The sequence below is a fragment of the Aythya fuligula genome, chromosome 14, assembly GCF_009819795.1.
Source record: "Aythya fuligula isolate bAytFul2 chromosome 14, bAytFul2.pri, whole genome shotgun sequence".
In the NCBI taxonomy this organism is placed as follows: domain Eukaryota; kingdom Metazoa; phylum Chordata; class Aves; order Anseriformes; family Anatidae; genus Aythya; species Aythya fuligula.
The window spans coordinates 19,588,913-19,613,043 of NC_045572.1; the positions used below are offsets into that span (position 1 = coordinate 19,588,913).

The window sequence follows — 24,131 nt, forward strand, 5'->3', positions numbered from 1 at the left end:
GCTGATACCTTTGCTTTTGCCCAAGAAGCCAGATGGTCGCAACACCTACACTAGTCCCCAACACCTATACCTACAGAGATTCCCTCTGGCCATGCAGCTCCCTCAGCTCAAACAGCCCAAATCTGCTCCAGGAGCCCTACACCCACCCACCCATGGAACACAGCTTCCCCTGTCCCTACTCTCCCAAGGGCCAGGCAAGCAGATGCAGCCTGGAGATGAAAAAAAGCCAGCCAGAAAGACATACTGTTTGAAGGAACAGTTGTTTTTTTCTTTTCTTTTTTTTTAATAAAGTGTACAAAGTCATGAAATACCTTACATGAGGCACTGTGACAGCTGTTACAGAGAGATTTGAGCTCCCCCGTGGGCTTCATGGTGAAACACCAACAAGATCTGGGTGAAAACGACAGACCCCTGGTCCTGCCCAGCCAGTGCCCATGACGGTCCTCCCCACCTTCGCACACCACGGCATCCCACAAGCGTTCAACACAAACAACGGACTCTGAGCCGAGCAACCTGTCTGAGCGGCATGCATACAAAAGGGAAGAGGAAAAACACAACCCATCCCAACCCACAACAACAATAACAGAATTTTAAGGCTATGCATAAAACAAAATGAAGCAACATCTTTAAAGCTAGGTAGCAAGTAGCATTTGTGAAACATAAGGCTTGAGGCTTATTGATTCTTCAGAACAGGTTTATTTGCTTTTCCTTCTTAAACACCAATGTACCATTTTCTTCCTTTGCTTGTACAGGGATTACTTCCTTCTCAGCATGGAGGTTTAGCTCAGGGAGGTTATATTGGAGCGGCCTCCCGGGGGCGCAACAATGCGCTTGCTGGCGGAGCGAACACCTTCATCAATCTGGGTACCTGGCAGAGGGCAAGAAAGAACAAAGGGAAGAGGGAAAGTGAAGTTGAGAGGATTTTCTTCACAGGATTCAGCCACCAGTAAGGCTGGGGTCTTCCTGAAGGGCTCCTGGCAGCCTGCAGCAACCTGCTCTGCCTCCAACTCCAGCAGGACCCTGACAGCAGTGGCCTGAACGTCTCTGTAGACACTCCTCCAAGAGCAGACCCATGTGGCAGGAGCAGGGTGCTGCAATGACTGCCATGGCTGCAGTCTGCCCCCCACCTCTTCAGCCCCCACCCACCGCAGGGGCACTACATTTTGCCAGCCCAGCCACTGCAGTGCTCACCTGACAGACTGAACCCCGACTGATGGAGGTTCCTGATGGGGGGTGTCTGCCGCGTGGGAGACCCCCTGGTTGACCCTGCAGGGGTGCCCCCCTTGGGGGTGGCGGTCAGGTCAAACACAGGTCCATCATACATGCCTCGGGGCACAGCATGCATCTCCGCCATCTGTTACAGGAGAGAAGTGAGACAGTGAGGCTGCTATGCTCCCTGTGAGTGTCCTGTGAGCCCACTGACACCACCAATGTCCTGCACAGAGCCCTGGTTTCCTGGTACAACTGAAGAGGCCACTCACACTACCAGTCCCGTGCCCCTCTGTCCTACGTGCCCAAGACCTCCATGCAGCATAGAGGTGGCTCAACCCCACTGCTCACATCCTGCACGACAGCCTCCAAAAGCATGCAGAGGCTCTGGGCGACAGGCAGCCCCTTGGCACGGGTTTATGCTGTGTGGCTGGGGAAGAAGGCCATTTTGTCCAGTCTCCTTTTTAACTCAGCATTTCCCTTCACACTCCTGCTGCAGCAGGAAAGCAACAAGGGAGCTGCTGGACAAGCATCACCCACTGCTGACCCAGCCGAGAGTCCTGCCTCCGGTGGGGGCACACTACCAGCAACAAGCCTTAGCTATCCCAACTGTATGTTCGACATACAAAGGGCAATTCAGGTTAACAGTGTAACAGCTCCGTCTGCTGACAGCCCCATCTCCTTACCTTCCTCCTGGCCTTGATGCGCTTGTAAACATAGTCAGGGAAAGGGCTGCTGGGCAGGAAGCGTCCAGTCCCCTGGGTCACGTGCAGGTTGCCGTCCTCCAGCATGATCTTCCCCTGGCATATGACAACCAGCGGGGCCCCACGCAGCTCCATCCCTTCAAAGATGTTGTATTCAGCTGCCTGCAGCAACCAGGGATGATGGTCAGGAGGAACATGAGCACTGCCTGCCCTGAGGGCTGCTTAGTCCCCACACACCACTGCTGAAGTCACCCAGGCAGGGAGAAGACACCTGTAACAGCCTTCCCTGCGCCACAGGCCTCCTGTCCTTCACTAGGTCCATGAGACCAAGGATCCACCACTGCTCCCACTGTGAACCAGGACCTACAGCTTTGAAGCTGGCTGCAAGCAAGGACTGCAGCAACAGAGGAGGGCAGAACCAGGTCTGTGAACAAAGCATGCCGGCAAAGCCAGGAAAAAATTGGACCCAGAAGAGGAACCCAGATCAGGAGAAAGGCGTCTTTACACCTGCATGTGCCAGGTGCAGGGGAAAAGCAAGGCAGCTGGGTGAGAAGGGCCTTGCGAGCAGAGCCTGGGGCTCACAGGCATCCCACCCTGCTGTCAGAGCTGCATCAGCCATATGATATGACCCATTGCCCATCACTGAGCTGGGACTCAGTCCCTGAATCTACCAGCAGGACAGCACTGAGCTCCCAGAAGTGAGATCACCTGCACACAGCACTGCCCACATGGCCCCCTTGGCACCCCCACCCACAAGCAGAGAGCTTACAGACTGGTGGGTTTTTGCCGTGACGATCTTCACTGCGTCAGGATCCCAAATGACCAGGTCACTGTCTGAGCCCACAGCTATTCTCCCTTTCCGTGGGTACAGGTTGAAGATTTTTGCAGCATTAGTGCTTGTCACGGCCACAAACTGGTTTTCATCCATCTTCCCTGTGGCCTGCTCAGACACAAAGAGAACAAAGCACTCATTTGGGGAAGGGAAGAGGAAGAGCCCAGGTCTGGTATCAGACAGACCAAAAGCTAGAGGTATATTCACAGACCCTGGTCATTGACCCTGAGCTTGTGGCAGCTGCCTCTCCTGGTCTGGCTTATTTCAATTTACAGACAGGAGAAATGCCACTGGGTGCCCAGCTCTGCTGGGACAAGGACACAGGGGACCAAGGTGCCTGATGAGCCCGCCCGCTCCTCCCCAGGTGTGGCTCTTACCACTGCCTTGTCCCAGATGACAGACATCCGTTCTTCTATGCCGTTGGTCCCCTCTGGGATTGCCGTGAAGTTGTCTTTTCCAACTGCTTTCTGTGCAGTGCTGAACGTACAGTGAGCACTTCCCGAAACCTGCAGGTCACCACTGGGGTGGTGGTAACAAGAGCATCCTGAGCCATTTTGTGTTCAGACAATATCGGAGACATGAGGGACAAGGATTTCCTCAGTGCAAAGGTAGCCCGAGCTCAGCTCTCTGTTACTCTGCATCCCTGTTCCTGTGACCCTTCAGCCTGGAGACCTCCACCAACTCAGCCCTGTGGTGGCCGAGTCCCCTGGGCTACAGAGGCAAGAGAGCTTGGCCACACCATGCTGCCTGCCTGGGGCATGGACAGCATCCTGCCCACAAACACACAGCCCAGTGGAGGGAAATGTCATGGGAAACAAGGGGGGGCCTCTGTGCCAAGCCAAAAGATGCCCTTCCACACCAAACTCTTATCATTCACACCAAAACAGAAGGATAAAACATCCCAGCGTGAGTTAGAACAACTACTGGCAGTTTGTTGGGTCTGCTTGGGAGAGCAGTCCTTGTGCTATGGAGGCAGGAAGGAGCCTCTCTCCAGCCAAAGACTGTCACCGCAGCTGGCCATTTGTTGCATCCTAGCATCCAGCTCCCTCAGGAAGGACCTCGTCCTGCCCCTGCCAAGGGGCCACTGCTGCATCTGGCAGAGCAGCTGCAGGAGTGTGAGTGCACAGCTCTGAGCCAGCATGCTGCTGCCGCTCACCCTCTGCCTGCCGACCCAGCCAAGGAGCCCACCCCAGCCAGGTATCTGGGCTCTGGCCTGTGATGTTTTGTCCAGCAGGAGCTCAACAACAGCAGCTCTCAGCACCATGTGAGCTACACAAGGAGCAGCAGCCAGCAGCACCAACTGAAAAGGTGTAAGCAGGCTGGCCCACACTGTGGCATCCCTACCACGCCACTGCCACAAAAGCAAATGCCCCTGCAGCCAGATGGGAATCTGATGGCAGGGTTAGCAGAGCCAGGACTCCCAGAAACTGCTCTTGGGACTCTCAGAAAAGCCACATTGCAGGCACTGCCCAGTGCTGCTACCCAGACACCCTCTGCCTGGGAATCCATCCATCCTGAGCTGTCCAGTGACAGCAGAGGGCAGGAACAGGCAGAGCCAGCCGCCGCCAGGCAGGGCAGGGCGAGGGGCTGGAAGTCATCCAGCTGCTGCGGGGAGCCGGGGACACAAGGCTGCTGGAAGCCATCGCTGCCAGGAAAAAGGAAGCGGGTCCCAGGCCAGCGCCTGGAGCAACCATGCAAGACAGGCCACGAGTGCCAGGCTCCTGGACCTGAACCCGGGAGGGCACTGACACAGTGGCTCTGTACAGGGCCACAAATCAGTCCTAATCCACCGGTAATCTCCACCTTCCTCTGATAATTTCTGCCATATGTCTGACTGACTGCATGGACTGACGACACAACATGCTTCCTAATCTCCACCAGCTTTGTGCTGGTGGAAGAAAACAAGCCTCCCTGCCCAGCTGGAGCTTCTGCAGCTGCTTTTTCTGCCACAGCCTCAAAGGAAACAGCTTGGGAAAGGCACTGGGACAGTGTGGGACAGACCTATGTGGGCTGCAGGGACTCAGAGGTGCTTCCTTTTCCATCTTCTTTGAAGGCTGGGGTAAAATTGTTATTGAAGTGGAAGGAAAGCACTAACAAGGCAGTTCAGGAGCTAGGCTCACTTTTCCCTGCCAGCCCCTGATACCTTCACCTATTTCATACATCCAGACTAAGCAGAAACACATGACCACCTACTGACCACAACAAAATACAGGGTGAGCTGGATGTCCAGATCCCAAACGCATGGCCACTTCTGCCAGCCACAGCATCTCCACACACACACACCTAGCAATGCCCCCACATTGTGGCACACAAACCTGGCCTATGCTAGCATGCTCTTCTGCTCTGACACCTATTCCTGACCCATCATCCCTTGCTCATCTCATCACAGATGTTTCCAGCATTACCTCAAAGGTCATTTCCATTTACAGCCCCCTCAGTGTCAGCCATCCCCAGCTAACACAGACCAGTGCCACATGCACCACTCAGCCAGCAAACACAAGCGAGCCGGGCTCGCAGCTCACATGTGGCGCATGGGTACAGCCAGCAATGAGATCTGTGTCCCTGGCTGCAGTGCGTGCCTTTCCAGTGAGAGGATGGAGGATAGCTCTGAGAGAAAGGTCACAGCAAATTGCTGAAGTGCTTCTATTGTTTGCTCTCTATTTTCAACAGATCCCTTCCCCACTCCCTGCCTTTGGGGTAAAAACAAAAAAACCATCTACCATCCCTGTCAGATGCACATGAGCTGCCCTTAAAGACCTTGTGCTCGTGCACCTTGCAGGCAGTGCTACTGCTTATCTGTACAGGTGTGGAAAAAAAGTCAGCTTTGTATTCAGCACAGTGGGTCCCCATCAGCCTGTGCCACCTGTACCCCTCAGACTTTCTCTTGCACAGCTGTAGCCCAGGCAGCTGCTTACACTGTTCCCACACTGGCTGCTCCAGCTTGGTCAATGCTGTTGTTGACACCTGTTACCTGGACCTCATTTCTTTGCCTTTTTCAGGGTGTTTAAAGCAGTTCATGACTGCCTGCTGTTTTGTTTCGTTTTCCTCATTACTGATGTTAAGACTGTGGTGCCTCCCCTGTCCCCCAGTGCTCAGGGATAAGCCACCATGGCTCCAAGGCAGAGCCATTTCATCAGGCAGGTCATTAAATACCTAGGGTGAAGTGGTTTGGGGTGGATGAACATCTAGACTACCCAAATACTCCACGGCCTCTGCCCTGTCGATTTGAGGCCAAGGCACACTGCCTCCCACTCAGTGTCACTGGTGGAGCCGCAGGTTCAGGCACAGCCAGCCCAGCCTCTGTTGCTCACCTGGCCAGGAGGGAGTTGATGTAGTCAGGGGTTGTGGGGTCTGGGCTCAGCGGGGGAGAGACCACAAACGCTGCAGCCTTGGCCCAGTTCTTGCTCCAGTAGTGTGTCCCGTCAGTCCCCAGACTGGCTGTGATGGGCTCACCAAACACCACGTTGCCTGGAAAAGGGGGCAGAGAGGACACAGTGTAGAGGACCCATGGCAGTTTGATCCCCACTGCTTGTTGTGAATTCAGGCACTGGGTCAGATGCGAGGGACCACTAGGCCTGTGGTGCATTAGAAGCCCACCCTGCATGCCATTGCTGCTGACATGACCACCATCCCAGCCCTCTGGCTCTGGCTACAGAGCCTGATGATGGTACAAGCCTAGAGGGCATGTGGCGTAGGAAGACAAGGCCTCAGAGCTGCATTCTCCAAAATAAATTCAGACCCACCAAGGACACTGGCAATGTGCCCCCGCTGCCAATGGCTGCCTTCATGCTGGGAGGCCGTGGCTGGGCTGGCAGGAAGAAATGCCCCTGAGCCTGGCAGATAGCTGCTGCCAGCCCTCGCTGTGAGTAGGGGCACAGTTCACTGAGTCCAGGTGGAACGTGACACCTGAGTCCCTGCACTTCAGCACTGCTGCAGGGCCAGTGCTGCCAACGAGGCTGGGGCTGTACCCAGCATCTCCGACTGCGTGCATGTGGATGGGGTGAATGTCCCCACAGAGACCTTCACAGAAAGCTTGGGTCTGTCCTAACCCGTGCCCACACCGTGGTGTTGCATGACAATGCCACGGAAGGTGGCTCCAAGTGGCCTGGTGCAGCATCCCCATGGCCCTTCACAAGTTAGGGTATACCCCTGAACTTCCCCAGCAGAAGGGGAAGCTCTGGGCTGCTTGAGGCATAGGTGCAGGTCTGAGCCCAATAGCCAGGACGCAGAGACACCGAACCCAGCCACACAAGACCCCAGCAACAACAGCAAGGCTGTGCGCAGCACCAGCAGCTGCTCACCCTTTTTTCTGGCTTGCGAGATGAGGTCAGCAGCACTTCTGCTCATCACTTTCGTCACATAGAGAGGGCAGTTGGTCTGGCTGGCAATGGTGATGGCCCGGAAGACAGCTTCTGCTTCCAGCTGGAAGAGAGAACAGCGCAGCTGCAGAGGAGCACAGGCAGGTGAGGAGGGGCATGCTGTCAGGCCCTCTCACCCTGGCTCCCCAGCTGCAGACTAACTGCAGGGGAAGTGTGGAGTTGGGCCCACCATTTGTCCATTTGTTCCGTTGCATGGTTCCAGATCTGCCAACAGCTGGAGAAGCCCAGGGCCAGCCACCGCCCATGCCTGGCAGCACAGCTCAGGCTTGTGCAGGCTGACACAGGTCTGTCCCTTGGAGCACTCACTGCTGCGGCACTTGGTTTAACTGGACACCACTGCCCTGCTGGTGGCCAGGGTGCTGCGGGCTGTGCCTTGGCAGGCTGCTCCCATCAGGGTCTGGCTGTCCCGTAAGCCAGCTGCTGGCCATTCCAGACAGCTGGGCTTTGCTGGCCTGCTGCTAGAGCAGGCTGCATTTCCACAATGAGGGATATCTTTGGACTATTACATCAGCCCTTACTCAGCCAGAGCCCAGCTCCAGACGTTCTCTGAGTATTTGCTCTGCAGCTTGGCTTCAAGCTTCAGCATGATAAAGTTCAAAACAGAAGCCTTAAAAAGACAACGTACCAATCAGCCAAGCCTCAGGGGAGGCAGGGACTGTGCAGTTGCTGCCTGCAGGCCAGCAGCTGCTTAAGCCATCTCAGTGCTCCCAGCAGCAGGTTAAATGAGCCACTGCACCAGACATGCACACATGCGTACCTCACTTACTTCTGCAGGCCTGTCCATGGCACTGTCCATCAGCACAGTGAAGAGTTTTTCTCTTCTGCTTAAAGACCTTTTAGAGGATTTTTACCAGTGCACTTACAGGCTTCAATGGGTTTTAACACAAAGAGAGGAGCAAACAGAGCAATCACTGAATGCCCTTCAGAATGGGTCACAGTTTAGAGCAGCAGCACACAGCACTACCAAATGACCAGCACCACCTGGTAGAAGAGCATATCTTTAACTCCCACTGAGGTCCCTCCAGAACAGACCCTTGGAGTTGTGGGCCACCCTCCCACTGCCCTGACATCAACTGGCAAGCTTTGTTGGAGGGTAGCCGGTCACTTGCATTCCACCTAATGTTTTCCCAGGTCAAGGGTGTTCTGGAAGAGGTACACTCACAGAATCACAGAATTGTCTAGGCTGGAAGAGACCACAAGATCATCGAGTCCAACCAAAATCATTGAGTCCAACCAACACTGTTTCTTTTCAAAGGTAACGACATCTGGATTTGGCTGGACAGACTGTATCTACAGCTTTCTTGCACTGTTCCCAGTTGCCTTATGCTTTAATGGTGTTTCAAGATCAAACACTTAACAATGCTTTATCATCTTTGGACGAGAAGAACCGCAGTGCAGCCTTACGATAATAGGACAGTTCTCAAATGCTGGCAGAACCACAGCATCCCGTAATTGCAGGTTAGCTTGCCAGCTAGTGGCAACGGGTCTAAAGCCAGAAAAATAAATGTCAGTTTACACAAAGAGACTCTGATCTACTGTATTCTATATTGAGTCTTTTCTCTGTACAGGGAAATGCTTTACTGTCTCATACTTAAAAGACAGTAAGCATTGCATTACACTAGGCTGTATCTGTCATTACCAGCCATAATACAGTCAACTTCTTATACTGTTTATTTAAGCCAATTGATTTTACTTCAGCAGACCCTGAAATACAAATCCATCCCTGTTCTCCTCTACTCAGCTTTGCTGTTGTACCAAATTCTTACTGTTTTCTTCTTTTGTGTGCCATAGAAAGGTAAAAGCAGCTCTCGGCAGGGACCTATCTCAAGAAAATTTATCTAAATTTAGACTCAACTCAGATTAATAGACCAAACAGAAAAATACCTCATAAACTAAAATTAGAAATGATCTAATTAGTGTCTTGACAATGACTTGTAACCAGCATATTCCCCCTTTCTTCCCCTCCCACACCTTTCACCAATGGCTTTGTCTGTCTGATTTCAAAACTCATGTTAGACCCTAAGCAGAGATTAGGCAGAAGAAGCTGGAATCTGTCTGTGCTCAGAGACATGAACAATGACATTCCAGGGGGACTAAAGCTCACTGTTCAATTCTTTGCAGGTTTCTTACACTCTGGAATCAGCTATACAAAAGAAATGCCCCCAAACCACCCCCTGGTGCTGCCACAGTCATACAGTTTTGTTGTTTGTTTGTTTGTTTAGTTCATCTCTGGATGACTTGGAAGCCCTTGTTTCTCCTAGGAAACTCCAACAAGACTGAGATATGTTTGTCACAAAACCACGCCTTGCTCTTTCATAAACCACTGATTACCCAGACAGTATTGCCTGTACTAGTGAACATATAATATATGGGGGGGAGTGGACATACACACACACACACATTTGGCCCTGCTACACTATGCCCTGCTACGGTTTGTGAGGAAAGCTCTTCAGTGCACTGAGGCTGGTACCCTCCTGCACCTTACCTCCTCTGGTCTGCTCAGCACATGGCCCTCGGGTCCGGTTATTCCCATCTCCAACATCCTGGCCTGTTCCTAGAACATGGAAAGGACAGAGGGATGTTGCCAGGCTCTGAACCTGCCCCCCAAGAAAAGCAGACCCCTCCCAATGGCTGTGCCCTCAGGCTGACACCAACTGACATCCTGAGGATGGATGCAGGCAGGAGGCAGCTGCAGGGAGGATAGGGACGAGGAGCACTCAGAGTCATGTGGACGCTGGCTGAAACCTCTGTGACAAAACAAGCACAGCATTGAGGAAAAAGCACACAGAACTCGCCAGCTCCACAAACAGCAGCCAATACGTTTCCAGGCCCTCTTCCCACCACTCCACACTTTCCATTCTGAAATGCAAGTAGTCTGTTGAGAAAAATCATTAAAAGGCAACACAATTCCAAAATTCTCTTCCCAAGGTTACCATTTCCTCATTCTCTCCACTGACAAAGCTGCAAAAGCTCTGCAGTAACAAATTCCCCAAATAGCTGGTGATCCTTTTAAATCCTGATATTTTCTGGAGAAGTTCTGTCTATTCCAAATTTCATTTAGGGAGAAAAAGAGTGGCTGGTATCTGCTTTCAACTCATCTGTCAGCTTGTATTTCCAGCTCTGCAAGAAACTACCTGTTTAAGAAAACTTTGGCCAGTGCATTTTTTTTTTCTTTTAAATGACACAAATATTTTCACTGACCTTCAGTCTCATTGAACAAAAACATCGAAAAGTTTGGCTGTATCTGATAAGCCATAAAATAATTCGAGCTTTTATCATCTTTAGAAAAGAAGATGATAACGCTTGCTGTAACAAAAGAATAATATGCTTCTAAACATGTCCTCCTGACTCCATGGGTTATCTACCTTTCCTTTGAAATGGATTTTTACCTAATATTGCTTGTCAGAAACAAAACACAGATACACCACGAACCATTTTTTCTATGTTGACATGCAATTCAATGTCCTGAAAGACTATGCTGGAAGGTTTTGCAACCTCTTTATTGCAGTTCCCACCAGATACTTCACAGCAGAAAACTTTGCTAAAACCTTTGATATCACTGCTGAGTTGCAACGAGATAACCTTGCAAAAGATGCCCATGCAGCTTTAGTGTCATATTGCAAATACCCCATATCAAATCAGCCTGGAAGAGACTTTCAGTCCCTGCACACCAGAAGAGTAGTTACCTGTGCAATTATATCTCCATTTTCAGCATGAACTTGAGCTATGGCACCCAGCTCTCCCAGGCAGCTGAATATCTCATACAGCTGAAACAGAAACAAGAAAAAGTGATTACAACAAAGGCACATTATCCTGGCTTGCGCACAACCTTAAAGCTCCCTGCACTGTGCCCTTCAGCACAAAGCTGCAGCAGGGACAGGGTCAGAACAGGCTGGAGGATCTGGTGTCAGCCACACAAAGACCATGGCCATGACAGGCAGTTCCTTCAGGAAGCCACCTGCCCCCAGCTGATGCTCCTTGTAATACCCCGTACACCCCTCTGCCTGCCATCCTCAAAGCAGGAGCATGGCCAATATGCAGCACATGGTGGCTCACAGCTGCACAGCAGGGGTGCTGCCAAGGCTCACACCTCTGAAGGCAGCAGGGATAAGCAGAGAGGAGCTTGCAAGCCCCTGTAAAGCAGGGTGGACGGCATCTCACCTTAGGCCCCAGAGCTAGGATTACACAGCACTGCTGCCATCTTCACACTCAGCAGTCCAATCACACACAACCAAAGCCATAAATGAGGTCCTACCTCAGTGTTTGACATCTGGTACAAGTCCTTGTAGGCCATATAAACCATGAAGGAGTTGACTCCTAGGGGAAAAGCAGAGAAGAGAATGCTGAGGAAGGAGCCAACAGCTCCCCCTCCCCAGACACACCCCGAGCACATGAGAATAATTCAGACCTGGATGGATGGAGAGACCCCTGGCAGAAACAGGGAGCAGGCAGGAGGGTGTCTGCTTTGGTTGGCTGCCCCTGGCAGCTTATTTGCAGGATGCTGACTCCTGCTCAGGGCCACGCAAGATCCCAGCAGACGCTCAACAGCCAGAGGAGCAAGGACAGCACATCCACCACCTGCCCCTTCCACCAGGACCCCTGCACCCAGCCAGCAGCAAGGAGGAAAGGGCAGCAAACCTTTCTCCTGAACCATGGTGTGCAGCTCCTGCCGGACACGTTCACTCCAGCGAGGGATGTCCACATGCAGTGCGTAGTCGCAGCAGGCCTTCCCATCTGCCCACTCACGCCACTTCTCAAATGCCTCCACCAGGCTGGACTCGGGCTCCGGCACCACGTGGTCCACTGCAGGGGGACAGGGGAGCTGTGAACAAGGGCTTCTCCAGCTGCGTGCCCCTGACGTGCACCCCACTGCAGCTCTGCATGCTGCAGGGCATCTCCACCATCCCAGATCCGTCTCCTTGGCTCTGAGGCAGGACAGCACCTAAGAGGCCCTCATCACCTCCATGACTTCCCTAGTCTCTTCCCAGTGCATTTATTGGTTGGAAAATGCACACAGCCTTTACTTAACAGCCTCTGGCAAAAGATCAGGGGCTTTTACAGGCTTCTGCTGAGAAATCAGCTGAAAGCTGCAGGGTTTTGTCCCTCCTCACCCTCACTTCAACCCCATTAACACATGGTCTCCTGACACCCTGCAACACTAATGCACCTTTTACTGCCCACCACACCACCTCATACCCTACCACAGTGCACTTTACACAGCTGATTTTTTTTGGTCCATGGGGGAAGGTGAACTGGTGTGGGGATGGCAAAAAAAACAATCCTTTACTAGAAGGATCAACAATTGCTCCTGCACCCCATGGAACCCTGCAGTACACACAGCTGCGGCTGCTGCACAGCAGTAAAGCCTGGATCTGCAAGCACTGCACACCCTTGGCACTCTTCAGGGAAGGATCTCAGAATCCCCTTTCCTTTTTTGTTAGCACTGTTTATTTCTGAGCAGTGCACGATGCCAGGACATTGCTCTGTTCCTCTGCTCAGCGTCATCTGAGCATCACGCTGCCCTATTTTTATTTAGCTGGGGAAAAGAAGTTATGCCGTTACTCCTTTTTGAGGTTCTCAGGGGCAGCAGTGGCTGCAGACGCTGGAGCACTGCAGAACACAGGATCTGAAGCTCTGCAGAGGGTCCTGTGCACATCTCCTTTCCCAGCACCTTCAGTACCACTAATGGTCCTACAGCTTCATCTTGCTCCTCGCCCTCTAGTCTTAACCAGACATCACAGAAAAGATGAGCACACTGTCATGGATCTTTAAAACAAAGAAGACTACGAAAAGCATACAGGAAAAAAAATAACTGGGCAACTTTTCAAGAGTGCAAGAACAACCAAAAATTCTTAAGACTGAGGAGTTTCATTTGGATTGGAGTTTTATTGCAAATGCCTTCCCCAGCTCAGAACAGGAGCATGTCCAAAACGCACTGCAAAAAAGCGCTTGACTGGGGACATGGGTGAGGGCTAACAACAGCTAGTCCATGTTTGCACTGCTATCCTGATGTGTACACTCTGCCTCCCCTGAAGGCTGCACTCTCAATAAGTGAAAAAAATTTGTCCGTTCATTGCTCAGACCCTCCATGAGAGCTCAGAAGCTCTATTGTGCCACACCCTACTGTTTACTGCTAACCAGCACTCAAGCAGAAGAGAGCTGATGCTCTGAGAGGTTTCACATTTTAATACCCAAAGGCATGTTTCATCCATTGGTCAGGAAAATTCATTTTCTGGGCCCACCCTCTTTACTTCAGCCAGATGAAAAGATACCAGGGCTCTGCTCCATCCAGACCTGCACCACCACAAGTTACTGGTAGCAAAAGCTGGAGTGCACTGTTGGCTGCACTTCCTGTTCCAATTGCTTTTCCATTAGAGGTGCCAGGCAGGCAGGGAGAAATGCAGGCTAGCCTGGCAAGGAAAGCAAGCATCCTTGAGTGAGTCTCTGCGAGATCATCAGTGCTGAGATGGCTGCCCAGTCTCTGCCACTAAACCTGCAAGTTTCTGAGCTCCCAGAGGGGCTCCCATCCTCAGCCCTCCCCCCTGTTTTTACAAGTATCAGATGTGTTTATGTTCCCAGTTACCTCTTCCAGAGAATGAGAATGACATCAACTTGACACCAACTGTTGAGAATCTTTCTCCTTCCTCCAGATTTTTCCCTAAATCCTCCCTGCCAGTTGTCATCTGTACATTCTTCCTGCCCTAAAGAGGAACTTCAACATAACCCTCTTTGACTGTACCCTCCTGCATGACTTCCTAAAGTCATTTTAAAAAAATGAAAAAATCTTCAGAAGATATGGAAACCAACATCAAACAGATCGCATGCAGAGTCACAGTACTGAATGTATCAGTACTTTGCTCTCAAAAGCCCAAGCCTGCCAGGTGCTGTTTTGCACGAGACCTGCCTTCTGCACTCACTGATCATTGTAGTTCCACCAGCCAGGGCCGCTTTCGTCCCTTGGAAGAAATCATCCACTGCTGTCATCCCCTTGTAGGGCATCTGCAGGCGAGTGTGGACATCAATTCCTCCAGGGATCACCATCTTCCCATTGGCTTCTATGGTTTTGACCCCTCCAGGGACAATCAGATTGTCTCCAATCTGCCTGATGAGACCACATCAAGATGGTGAGGCACACACAAAAGAAAACCAGCCACAACACAACCGGTTGACAAGCCAGGTGGGGAGCAGCCAGGCCACCCCCTTGACCTGATAGAAACGCCCCACTCATTCCCAGGAACTGGGGGTGAAACCACCTCACTGAGCAGAGAATCCCAGGATTGTCTGGCCCACCTAAACTGAGATTTGCGCAGTCCAGGGAAGGCTGCCATCTGTCCGCCCGCTGCAGTGGTGGCTATGTTGACACCTGCTGTCCAGGGCAGGCACTGGCTCGGGGAGGCCAGAAGCACGGTTTGATGGGCATGATGCGGACCTCTGCAGTGGACACCAGCCCTGCGTCCAGTAAGCAGTACCCCTAATCTCTCCTCTCCCCTGTCCTTCCGCCCACCCTAAGTAAGGCTCAAGTCTGAGGCTTACTTACAAAGAAAGATGATTTCTCAGCATAATGCCACAGCTGCTAGGCCAGCTCAGGGCTCAGCAGGGTCTGGCAATGCTGCTCCCACTTCAAAGTCCTGTAGGTGAAGGACAGCCCCCTCCCCTGGGTACGCACTGCAGTGGGCTGCAGCGCCACAATCTGACAGCCCAGCCTGGCTGCACCAGATTCACGCTCCTCCCAAGGAGCATGGCAGGAGTCCTCCCTCCACGGGACCTTCCTACTCGCCTGCTGTCCTCCCACCCTCTGAAGGATGCTAACAATAGGGCCATGCCGCAGTGAAGGCAGCTAGACCCCAAGTACTTAGAATCATAGAATCAGAGAATATCCCTAGTTGGAAAGGGCCTGTAAGGATCAAGTCCAACTCCTGGCACCACACAGGTGTACCCAAAAATTCAGACCATATGACTAAGTGTGCAGTCCAAACACTTCATAAACTCTGACAGGCTTGGTGCCACAACTGCATCCCCAGGGAGCCTGTTCCAGTGCATGACCACCCTCTCGGTGAAGAACCTCTTCCTGATGTCCAGCCTGAACCTCCCCTGTTGCAGCTTGAAAAAACTTCCTCTGAAAACAGCAAACCTAAAAGGCTCCAGCATAATCTTCTCATAGCTTAAAGCACCCTTACTGATAGTTCTCTGGAGGGCAATCAACATCCTCCTCTCTGGACACACCAGCTCTCCTGCAGGACAGGTCACCTGAATCTCCCTTTACTCAGCCTCTGCCCCCTCAATCCCTTTATCTGCCCATATGTAGCACTTCAAATCTCTTCTTTCAGAAATCCTATTTTCATCAAGCCTTCTTCAGTCTTCCCTGATAAATCAATATAGAAGACAAGTTGGTTTGCTTGCAATTCCTGAAAATCTCAGGTAGGTAGTACATGGGCTGCAGCACAGTGCTGTCCTCAGTAGTGCTAACGAATGGGATCTTGGGTAGGGTCACTCATGCTAATACTGTTGAAACAAGGCAAAACAGGAGTCAAAGACAAATGTTTCTCCTGGTTCAGTTAGGTACAGCTTTGTTGTACAATGGACACTATGTCTCAAAGCCACCAGCCCAGCTGCAATTCAGTATAAACCTGCCAAGCATCATATATGTGCCCATACACACTGTGGAGAGCTGAGCCTCTAATCAAAGTGAACTGTAAAGTTTCACCAGCCAGCAAGCAGGGTGCAGACCACATCCATGAAAAAACAACAACCATCCAACCTGAAGCTAATTTAAGGGGAGATGGAAATAATATGCTATGGAAGTCCCATACTTACTTTATGAGACCATCTTCCATATAAATGTCAGCATAGAACGACTGGTCATCGTTAACTATTCTCCCTCCTTTAATGAGGAGACGATCACTCTGTGAAGGGAAAAATACAGCAGTAGTCAGTAGCAGGTGATGCATGCGTTTCTCAGCGTTGGTACAGTGCCTTTCTTGGGTGCTCTTCTACTGCATCACACAGCTCACCCCAACAGCAGAAACTGCAGAAAGTTCACATCTGCACCGACACTTGAAAATACAGGACAAGCACAAGGACTGAAAAAAATCAAACTCATGGGGCTGTTTCTGAGGGGAATAGGTGCTGCCAGGAACACCGCTGAGGTGGAATGAGTATAAAGGAGAGGCACTGGGGACATAGCAAATGTGCTTCCACAGAATATACAGGAAAAAGTCAAGAGCCTCTTGCACCAGGTCATTACACAAATAGTTCCAGAGGAAGCACAAGTCACATATCAGTATTTAGACGAAGTTTGTTACCGAGAGCTTTCCTACATCCTTAAATATGATCCAAATACTGTGCAAAATACATTTCACTGAAGATGATAATTTATGTCTCTCTCATCTGTTAACACCTTGCAAAGATCACTGGCAGAACAGGCAGCCCTGAAGATGATGCATTTGTTGTTGGACCTGTCCCTTCCCTGCAATGCTCATGGTGGTCCTTCCAAGGTGTTTCACAATGTCACAGGAGGCAATGAACTCTATTCCCATCTCATCACTTACCATCTCTTCTCTTCTCCTTTCTATTGACATAAATGGCCAGAAACCTCCAAAGGAGCACAGACAGGGAGTAGAAGAGCACCCAGAACAGAACTGCTCTTGTGCCCCTTCCTGCATTTGTTTTTGGGCCTGGACAACCCAGCACACACTATGGGGAGAGAACAGACACTGTCACATGGGAAACAGATCCCAACCTGAGGAATCTGAGGTCCATCTTCTGCCTTCACCTGCACCAGTCTTAACACGAGCTGCATGTGGTACAAAGGCAAACAACCTGATCTCACACATGGCTACCATGCATTCAGATGACATGAGCTGGTTTTGCTGTTCCAGAGGATATGCAGGCTCCATTAACTGTTTAATACACCTCCAACCGCCCTCTGCCTTTCAAGCTCCCCCCCCCACATTCCCCTCAGCTCCCTCCAGCACCTGTAGCCCAGGTTTCAGAGAGTGAGTAGGTCCCGTCCTTCCCATGGTGCCAGCCTGGACTGCAGCTGCTGGCAACCCTTCGCAGGGCTCCCATGCAGGCGCATCCTGGGGGGTTCCCACACAGTTAATTCCTCTAGAGGGAGCTGGGCTTGCTGCTCTTCATCTCCTGCCCCAAGGCGATTTCTGGAAATATCACCGGGCCGTGGTCATGTGCAGCCAGAGAATTCCCTCACACCCTTGCGTCTCACATCAGCCAAAGCTCCAGGCCCACGTGCCTTATACAGCAACTCATTCATACAGGTCAAGACAAAGAAACTGTGTGGGGAAGGGAGCACATGGCACAATGCACTTGCCTGGCTGCAGCTTGGTGCTGGGCAGGGCAGCAGGCTCAGTCACCCCATCAGCACTGACAGCCTGCAGTGTCCCGAGGTCCCCTTCCAGCACAGCTGAAGGCACAACAGGACCCATATCCACCAGGTATGGTGGCACCAGGCTGGAGCTGTGCCCCATTCTCTCCTGCCCACAGTCCTTCCCCAGCAGCAGACCAGGCTCTGCTCCCCTCTCTCCTGAACGCAGCTGGCACACAGGTCCAGCAGAGGTTTGCATGGAGCTGGTTGCAGACCTCCCAGCACAGCTTCCAGCAGCCACGCGCAACAAATCACTGCTGGCACAGGCAGACACTACCTTGATTTGTGACACTGGGATCGTGGGCACACTTTGCTTGCATCTTCCACCCTTGGGTCCAGTAGAGGTAGCAGCCCAGCTGGGCATGCTGGCCTGGGAGTGCCATGTCTTGGAGCCAGCTCTCAGCCTGCTGCCCCTCTCCCCAGCAGCACACCTCAGATGATGCCCAGGTTTGGGGCTCAGGGCTCTGGACCCAAACAATGCTGCTCACGAACCACTGATTCTCCTCCTCCCTGGCACAGGGCACTTTTGTATCTGTATAAATGTCATCTAAGTAACAGTACTGTCGTTTTAAGTTCAGAAAACCCAAAAGGAGTGAAATGGGACAACAGCCACTTCCTTATAGCCTGTCAGTCACAGTGGAAAACAGCTAAGCTGTGGCTTCTAGGAATGCAAATGATCAATATTTAAGTAACACTATAAAAAAATGCAGATAGCAATAGTCAAGCAACAGTATCAGGCATAAGCTACAGAAGAATCAAGGCTATCATGAGAAACAAAGGGAGGAAAATTCTCATTTTATATTCCAGTCAACTGTATGTAAAGTTTCTCCCATACGTCCAGTTCCCTATGCCCTGGCAGATCATACTTGGCTTCACCTAGCCTGCTCAAGGAGACAATAAAAGATTCAACCTGTCCAGATCCAATAACACAAGTAGACCATGGTATGTCTTGCCTACCCCCTTCGCACCTTCCAACTTGCCTTTCTGAGCGCCCTGGAGTTCAATTTCACTAGAGCCAAGAGCGCCAGCAAACACTGATGCTGACCACTTCTCCCTGCACATAGACCAGAGAAAGCAAAGGGACACAAGCACTAATGGTGTGAGGAGTAGGAGACTGAAATACTTGACAATTGCTGAATAAAGTGTTAATATGAAGTCAGAAAATATGCCTTCATTCAAATACAAATGGTCACTTTGTGGCAGACATGAAGGGCTGCTCAGTGCTAATTCGGTTAGTACACAAATAAAACTGCTAGGCTCATTACGGCTGGAGCACGAACAAGGCCTTCATTCAGGGGACTGGGCTCTGTCTCAGTGCCCACCCCACGCCTGGCTACCAGACCATCCCCGTGAGAACAGGAGAGACATGGGCTGCACCAGCGCCCACCCATTAACCATGAGGAAAAAATACAACACAGTGAAAAAAGGAAAATCCCAATGACAACCCATCTACAGGCTCGGGCATCATTCAGGGGTACACCCAGATGTGAAGAGGCGGGGGGAGTGGAAAGGAAGAGGATGAAACAGTTAAGAGGAAACAAGGCTGACTTAACAGACAGGCTTCTGCAGCACGCGTATCCAGAGCAGCCTCAGATCACAATTAGCACACTGTTCCCCTGCCAGAGCTCGCCTGTGCTTCTCCACACCCACCGTGTCCCCTGCCAGCCCGTGTCAGGCTGTGCCACCAGCCATTGTTAGCAGACGCGAAGCTCTGCCTGTGCAGGGAGCAGGCAGGCACCACGGCAGCTCCTCTCCTCCAGGCCTGGCAGCGGCATGGAGCCACACGTACCCCCACGGCCCCCGCCCAGCCCCTGGCTGCAGATGGCAAGGGGAAGCCCGATTCCTTGCCAGGGCCACACGCCGGGGTGGCGCCATGGCTGCAAGTGGTTCCTGAGCGCAGCTGCAGGCAGCTCTGCCCAGCTGCTGGCACAAGGCTGCTGCTTGTCTACCTGGCCTATGCCACTGCACGTCTCAGCCAGTCTCTGGGCAGCTGGCGGCAGCCCTCGGGTCACAGGAGCAGTGCCTGTCACGAGCCTCCACTCCTGCAGGCACAGGCACCTCCCTACAGCTCAGCCTGGAAGCATCCTTCCAGCACAGCATTGCATGGCTCAGTGGGATCACCTCTGGTACCCAACACCTCTGCTGGTCAGCCCTTTGTGCTGGACACTCTGTCCCTTCACCTGTTGGCATTTGGAATCAGTGCTAAGAAGCTTACAAAACCATTACCCATTCCCTCTTGCCCACACTCTGCTCCTTATGCTCTTAAGCATCACCTGGTCATCTGAGATCCCAAAGTATCAGGGGTCTCTTAGCATCTCTTCTTGGTGTGAGGTTGCAGCAGGAAAGGGAGGCAGCTGCTTCCAGCAGGATGCTGGATCCAGCCAAGAATAGTGTTTACCTTGTTGACAAAGCACAGGGGTGTAATTAGGGTAACACAGAAGCAGGTGTGTGGCTTTACTGCTCTTTCCCTTGAAAAAGAATAGACACTAATTGCTGTGGTGTGTCACCAGCGGCTGGATGTCTCCTTATTAAGGGACCACACCAGAGTGTGGAAAAGCCCCAGGCTGGAATAGCAAGGCCAGCAGAACTGCTAACTGCACATGTTCTTCCCCATGACGTGAGCTGGTAACGAATACCACAGCAATGGCTGGCAGTTTACCAAACTCTGCCCAGTAAGTAAGGCTTTTCTCCCCACTTGCACCTGACACAAGATGCTAGCCTTCCCTGTGCAGACCTCACTGTTTCCAGAAGCATCACAGAGATGCCATCTGTGGGCTGTGACAGGGTAGCTGAAAGGGACAGGCATGGCCCACACCATGAGAAGATATGGGAACTCCAGTCTACCTGGGATGGAAAAGATTTTTGTGACCAAAGCACAAAGACCAGGACATTTTATTTCAACCAGCAGCTCCCTTAATAGCTATTTTGTGAAAGCAGGGCATTTACTCATTTTGGTTTTCCACTTCTCTTTCTGCGGGAATGTTCACATCTTGTGAACAGCAGGAAAGGAGAGAAAGAGAGGAAGTATCTTGATTATATCTTGTAAAGCAAAACAAAACAATTTATTTTATTTTATTTTTTTTTTAAAAGGAGCTAATAAAGAATCTCTCAACAGACACACAAAGTTCAGGGTGACTTCTCTCCTGAGCTGGGTATCCCAGCACCAGTACACTTCTGGAAAGTAACATCACATTTAGTGGTCTCTGATGCACTGTGCACTGCCAAAGGCCCAGTGAAGAGCAACACCCTACCACGCTGATGAAGCAGTCACTTGTAAAAACAAAAAGATTCAATAACCCTCCCCTCCCACCTCCTCATGTTTGCTCCACACCACAACCAACAGATTTGCCCATATTTCCAAATCTTTCTTCATGGCTACAGTCTTGTCTGTCATTCTGCCACATGTTACTTTTGACCAGGCTTTTCCAGTTCTGTTTGGGAATAATTCCACACTAATTTGCCCCACAAAAACACATGCACCCTTCACTTGAGCTTCTGGCTTCTGCACTAAAATGGCTCTCCTAGAAAAGATCAGAAATTGCAAACAGATCCACCGGGCAAACTCTTGTTTTCTACAGATCACTGTCAGAAACTATCTGCTAATTCTGATGGCAATGCTGTTGAGTATGAGAGGAAATAAGAGGGGAGTGTTTGTGCATCACCAGAATTATGCTAGACAGTTCAAACAATAGCTGTCAGGAAGTAAAACCATTCAGATTTCCAATGCCTTCACAAAAGCCAAACCTGTGTGTTTGTGGGGCGAGAGATATGGTGAAAGCACTACTACTCCCTTCACTTGCAGGCTCAGCCACTGCCTCAGTGCTATCAGATTTGAGACTGACGGGTGAGTTACCTGCTAGCATTCCTCTGTGTACCTTCATACTCCTGACCTCTCAACTGTGATGCTTTGAAGGTCTTTGAGATATCTTCTATCCTAATGGCACAATGCAGTCTCCAAAATTTCTCTTCTAACAAGCACAGCTTAGCTGACTGTCATCCCCAAAGGTTGCTGTGTGTCTTGACAGGCAAGAATAGACTCTGGGGTGGAAATCTCAGGAGGAGGAACAAACAATCGACACAATGCCCAGGGGAGGGATAACCTGCAGAAGGAGACTGCAGAGGCTTACTTCGAGGGAAGCCAACATAGCTGAGATTTTCTTTCTGCCGTACTATTAAATGAGAGAAGACCACCCAAACACAGACTCCACTTCATTGCTTCCCCTGGATCTCAAAGCATGTGTTCAGGAATATATGGCTATTTGACCAGAATTTTAGAATTTCCACCACCCCAACCAGAACATGATGATGCTGCAAAGCAGGGCAAGCAAGTCCTGGGGGGCCCTCGCCAAGCTGCAGAAGTCACAGGAGAGAACCACCTGTGGTGTCAGCTCCAAAAATGCCACTCACCAGCAACATTTTAAGTGTCAGTAGGCTGAGGGAAGGATTTAACAGGAAAAGAAAAAAAAAAAAAAAGGCAACTTGTGAGACTTTGTTACCACTGAGGTGAGAAAGTCCCTGATGGTGTCCAGAGGAGCAGGAACAAGTTCCCCATATCTGTAAATTGTATCACAAAGGTCCTTGCTGAAAAAGCCCCAGAGAATGGGGGAAATCCCACCTCCAGCAATAATGTTCTTGTAACTGGTCTAGGGATACTGAAAAGCCAAGATTTGTAAAGAGGTAATATTGCTTATTAAAGCAATTGGGTTGAGAATCTGGGTTGACAAAAGAATTTCTTTTTATAGTGGTTAATGACCTTTGTGCTTCTTTGGGAGTAATTTGTTCACATCTGTACATTAAAAAGCACAATGAAGCTTGACTGCTTTGTCTTTTCTTTTTCTTCAAGAGGCCAAAGCTGTCCTCAGGAGGAAAAACAAGAGCCATATGAAGTCAGCAGAAAGCCATCAAAAAGATGAAAGACCTGATTGCTTTCCCAGAAAAAAAAATAAATCCCCATGCAGCCTCCTCCAGGGAGGGCCAGGATGAAAGCAGATGCACCCCACGAAGGAAGGTGCGAGCTGGATCAGAGCATGAAAACCCTAGAGAGATCGGCACAGAGAGGCACCCGTGGGACCCCCGTGCAGCTGGCCTCCCTGCAGCTTCAAAGAAAACATGTCAGCCAGCCTTTCTTCTCGCTGAGGTGGCACGAACGGGCTGTGATCGCGGTAGGTGTGGTCCCCTGCACTACTGCGCCAGCAATGGGGACCGCTGCACCTGATGCAGCAAGAAAGAGATCAGCTCGGATCCAGCGCAGCGCCTCCGCATCCAGAGCGCACCTCGCAGAGCACGGATAAAGAGCACAGCAGACGGGCTGCAACCCCGCCCCGGCGGCTTTCTGCTCGCCGCCCGCCCGCCCCACCTGCGCTCCCGCTGCGCGCTGCTGGGGACAATGGGAACCCGCGCGGGACCCCGGCCCCGGCCCCGGCCCCCTCCCGGCGGGCCCCGGCCGCGCTGCCCACGGGGAGCGCCCGCCCGCAGCGCCCGCACCCCCGGCCGACGCCTCCGCGGCCGCTGCCCCCCCCGGGAGGGAGCCCCGCGGAACGCGACGGGGCCGCGAGCCCGGGCCGGGCGCCGCTCCCAGCCGCTGTCACGGCTCGGCGAGAGGCGGCCCCGGGGCGGCCGTCGGGCTGGACCCGCGGGCGCTGCGCGGGGAGCGCCGGGCGCCCCCGCCGCCGGCACCGGGCGCGGCTCCGCCGAGCGCGGACACCTGCGCGGGCGGCGGCTCTTTGTCTGCGCGCCGCCGCTCCGGCCCGCAGCGCCGGGCACCGGCCCGGCCCCGCACCGCTCCCGCCGCCCGCGCCCCCGGCCCCGGCCCCGGCCGCACAAAGGGGAGCCGGGCACCGGCGGCGCCGCCGCGCCCGGCCCGCGGGCACGCACCGTGATGCGCGGGATGTTCTTCTTGCCCTGGTACGACATGGCGCTGCCCGGCCCGCCGCCGCCTGCGCTGCCCTCCGCCCGGCTCCGCACAAAGGCGAGCCCGCGCCGCGCCCGCCGTGCCCGCCGCCACCGGGGACCGGAGCCCGCCCCGCCCCGCCCCGCCCCGCCCGCCCCGCGCCGCCCCGCCCGCCGCCGCCAGGGGGCGCCCCGGGCCCGGCCCCGCTCGCCCGCCGCGGCTCAGTGGCTCCGGGCAGCGCCCGCCGCCCCCCGTCCCCCGCCGCCCGGGGCAGCTCCGGGGCACGGCCGCCGAGGACGAGCGGCGCGGCCGCCCTGCGTGGGGCCGGCTCCGTGCCTGGGTCGAGCCTGGACAGCAGCCGAGGGCGCTGGCCACCAACGGCGCTGCCCACGAGCTAAAAATTGTCAAGGTGATAATAGTAAATTAAAGAGGTTTGTAAAAGAGCAGGTTATTTGGTAGTGTCAGCGTGCATCTGGATCACCTTGGAGTTTCCTTCAAAAGCACAAGTATTGGAAACAAAAATACAACGCAGTGCACACCTGACTCTGACAACCTCGTGCCCCATGTAAACACTACCAGTGTCGGCAGCACAAATGGCCTCTGTGTTTCCTCAAATGTGATCTTGCTGAAGCTCTCAGAAAGTTTGAATGGATGCACACGTCTGCTAAGTCCAAAAAACTTTCACTGCCTTCAGGTGAGTCAGCAGCTTTCAATAATTTACTTATCACTGCCAGGA

At 52.4% G+C, this 24,131-nt stretch overlaps 1 protein-coding gene across 2 annotated transcripts in view; it reads right to left on the reverse strand.

Moving 5' to 3' along the window:
* Window positions 1-246: 246 nt before the first annotated feature.
* The window catches only part of DPYSL3 (dihydropyrimidinase like 3), a 36,274-nt gene continuing 12,389 nt past the window's right edge, over window positions 247-24,131 (reverse strand). Inside the window, exons 1-14 of one of the 2 annotated variants that reach the window (XM_032196708.1) lie at window positions 23,380-23,489; window positions 15,939-16,027; window positions 14,042-14,226; window positions 11,763-11,927; window positions 11,380-11,441; window positions 10,811-10,891; window positions 9,610-9,678; window positions 7,047-7,167; window positions 6,057-6,213; window positions 3,123-3,264; window positions 2,683-2,853; window positions 1,896-2,075; window positions 1,192-1,354; window positions 247-868 (exon numbers count right to left, since the gene is read on the reverse strand). In XM_032196708.1, coding sequence (XP_032052599.1) covers window positions 780-868; window positions 1,192-1,354; window positions 1,896-2,075; window positions 2,683-2,853; window positions 3,123-3,264; window positions 6,057-6,213; window positions 7,047-7,167; window positions 9,610-9,678; window positions 10,811-10,891; window positions 11,380-11,441; window positions 11,763-11,927; window positions 14,042-14,226; window positions 15,939-16,027; window positions 23,380-23,418 — 1,713 coding nt within the window. In that variant the 5' untranslated portion in view covers window positions 23,419-23,489 and the 3' untranslated portion in view covers window positions 247-779. Of the gene's footprint in view, window positions 869-1,191; window positions 1,355-1,895; window positions 2,076-2,682; window positions 2,854-3,122; window positions 3,265-6,056; window positions 6,214-7,046; window positions 7,168-9,609; window positions 9,679-10,810; window positions 10,892-11,379; window positions 11,442-11,762; window positions 11,928-14,041; window positions 14,227-15,938; window positions 16,028-23,379; window positions 23,490-24,131 lie in introns of those variants that run through there. The other variant, XM_032196707.1, reaches the window with a different exon arrangement.